The 996-nt window shown below is 37.2% G+C and overlaps 1 protein-coding gene across 2 annotated transcripts in view; it reads left to right on the top strand.

Moving 5' to 3' along the window:
* The window catches only part of LOC100177107, a 6,906-nt gene that overhangs the window by 2,611 nt on the left and 3,299 nt on the right, over positions 1-996 (top strand). Inside the window, exons 4-5 of one of the 2 annotated variants that reach the window (XM_026834713.1) lie at positions 49-133; positions 430-599. The exons of the other annotated variant lie outside the window; for it this stretch is intronic. Of the exons in view, the coding sequence (XP_026690514.1) occupies positions 49-133; positions 430-599 (255 nt within the window). The remainder of the gene's footprint in view (positions 1-48; positions 134-429; positions 600-996) is intronic. 2 annotated transcript variants of the gene reach the window in all.

Genomic DNA, 996 nt, shown 5'->3' with positions numbered 1-996 from the left:
GTCGTTGAAGACGGGAAAAAGGAAGACATGAGTCGACCTACATACCAGATGTCGTTAAACACTTGGCTGAACGGATATATTGGAAACGACACATATCTTGTACAAGATATCGTACCTCCTAACCCTATGACAAGTACGTCTAACTTATACATTAGAACTTTCTACCGGGTGTTAGGTACATAATGTAAGGGGTAAGATGGGACACCTTTANCACATAGTCTCTAAATATCCTGATTGTGTTTTAAACAATTAACAACCGTCTATTATTCCATGGTCATGAAGCTACAGTTTCATGACCATAGAGTATTTTTTTGAATGTTCTTGGTTTACTACATAACGGAGAAAATAAAGTGAAAAGGCGTTCCACCCCCACCCTATGTATGTACAACATCATCATAATAATATTAATCTCTCAATTCTTATAAACAGAGGAAATACCGATACCTAGATGTCTGCAATGCGGAGGTTTTCAAAACAGTATAGAGACAGCTATCATGTGGTTCTCATCCGGTGGTACAAAGTCAAGATTTCACCCTGAGCAAGTCGATAACTTTGAATGCATGTTTTCAGGGTGGAAGGAATATATTCTAATCGACAAGGTGGGGTTATGTACGGCTAGTGTATTATTAGTGATATAGTCTATAAATGGATATCGCATACATATTTGAATACAGTTCTGTGGGGTACGATGGGACACTTTTAGCACTATATGCATATTTCCGGCATAACTATAACAACATTTAGCTTTATGCTTTTGCTGAAAATATTAAAACGGTTCATGTTTGTAACACTTTAGCAATCAAGCAACGTTTTTATTATACTGGTACCTCTTTCAGTGACACATCACTGCGCCACGCGTGGTATATATACTGTATGATACTTTTTGAAAAGCAGGCGTGCCGTAATAAACAGGAATTTCGGCACACCAGTTGTTTTTTATAGTTCTAATTGTTAAAATACCGTACAGATCTTTAGGTTCCCGGTTAAATTTTGGAC

Source organism: Ciona intestinalis, chromosome 5 (genome assembly GCF_000224145.3).
Source record: "Ciona intestinalis chromosome 5, KH, whole genome shotgun sequence".
Taxonomy (NCBI): domain Eukaryota; kingdom Metazoa; phylum Chordata; class Ascidiacea; order Phlebobranchia; family Cionidae; genus Ciona; species Ciona intestinalis.
The sequence above is the reverse complement of the archived record's forward strand: the minus strand, read 5'-3'. Positions and strand labels throughout refer to the sequence as shown.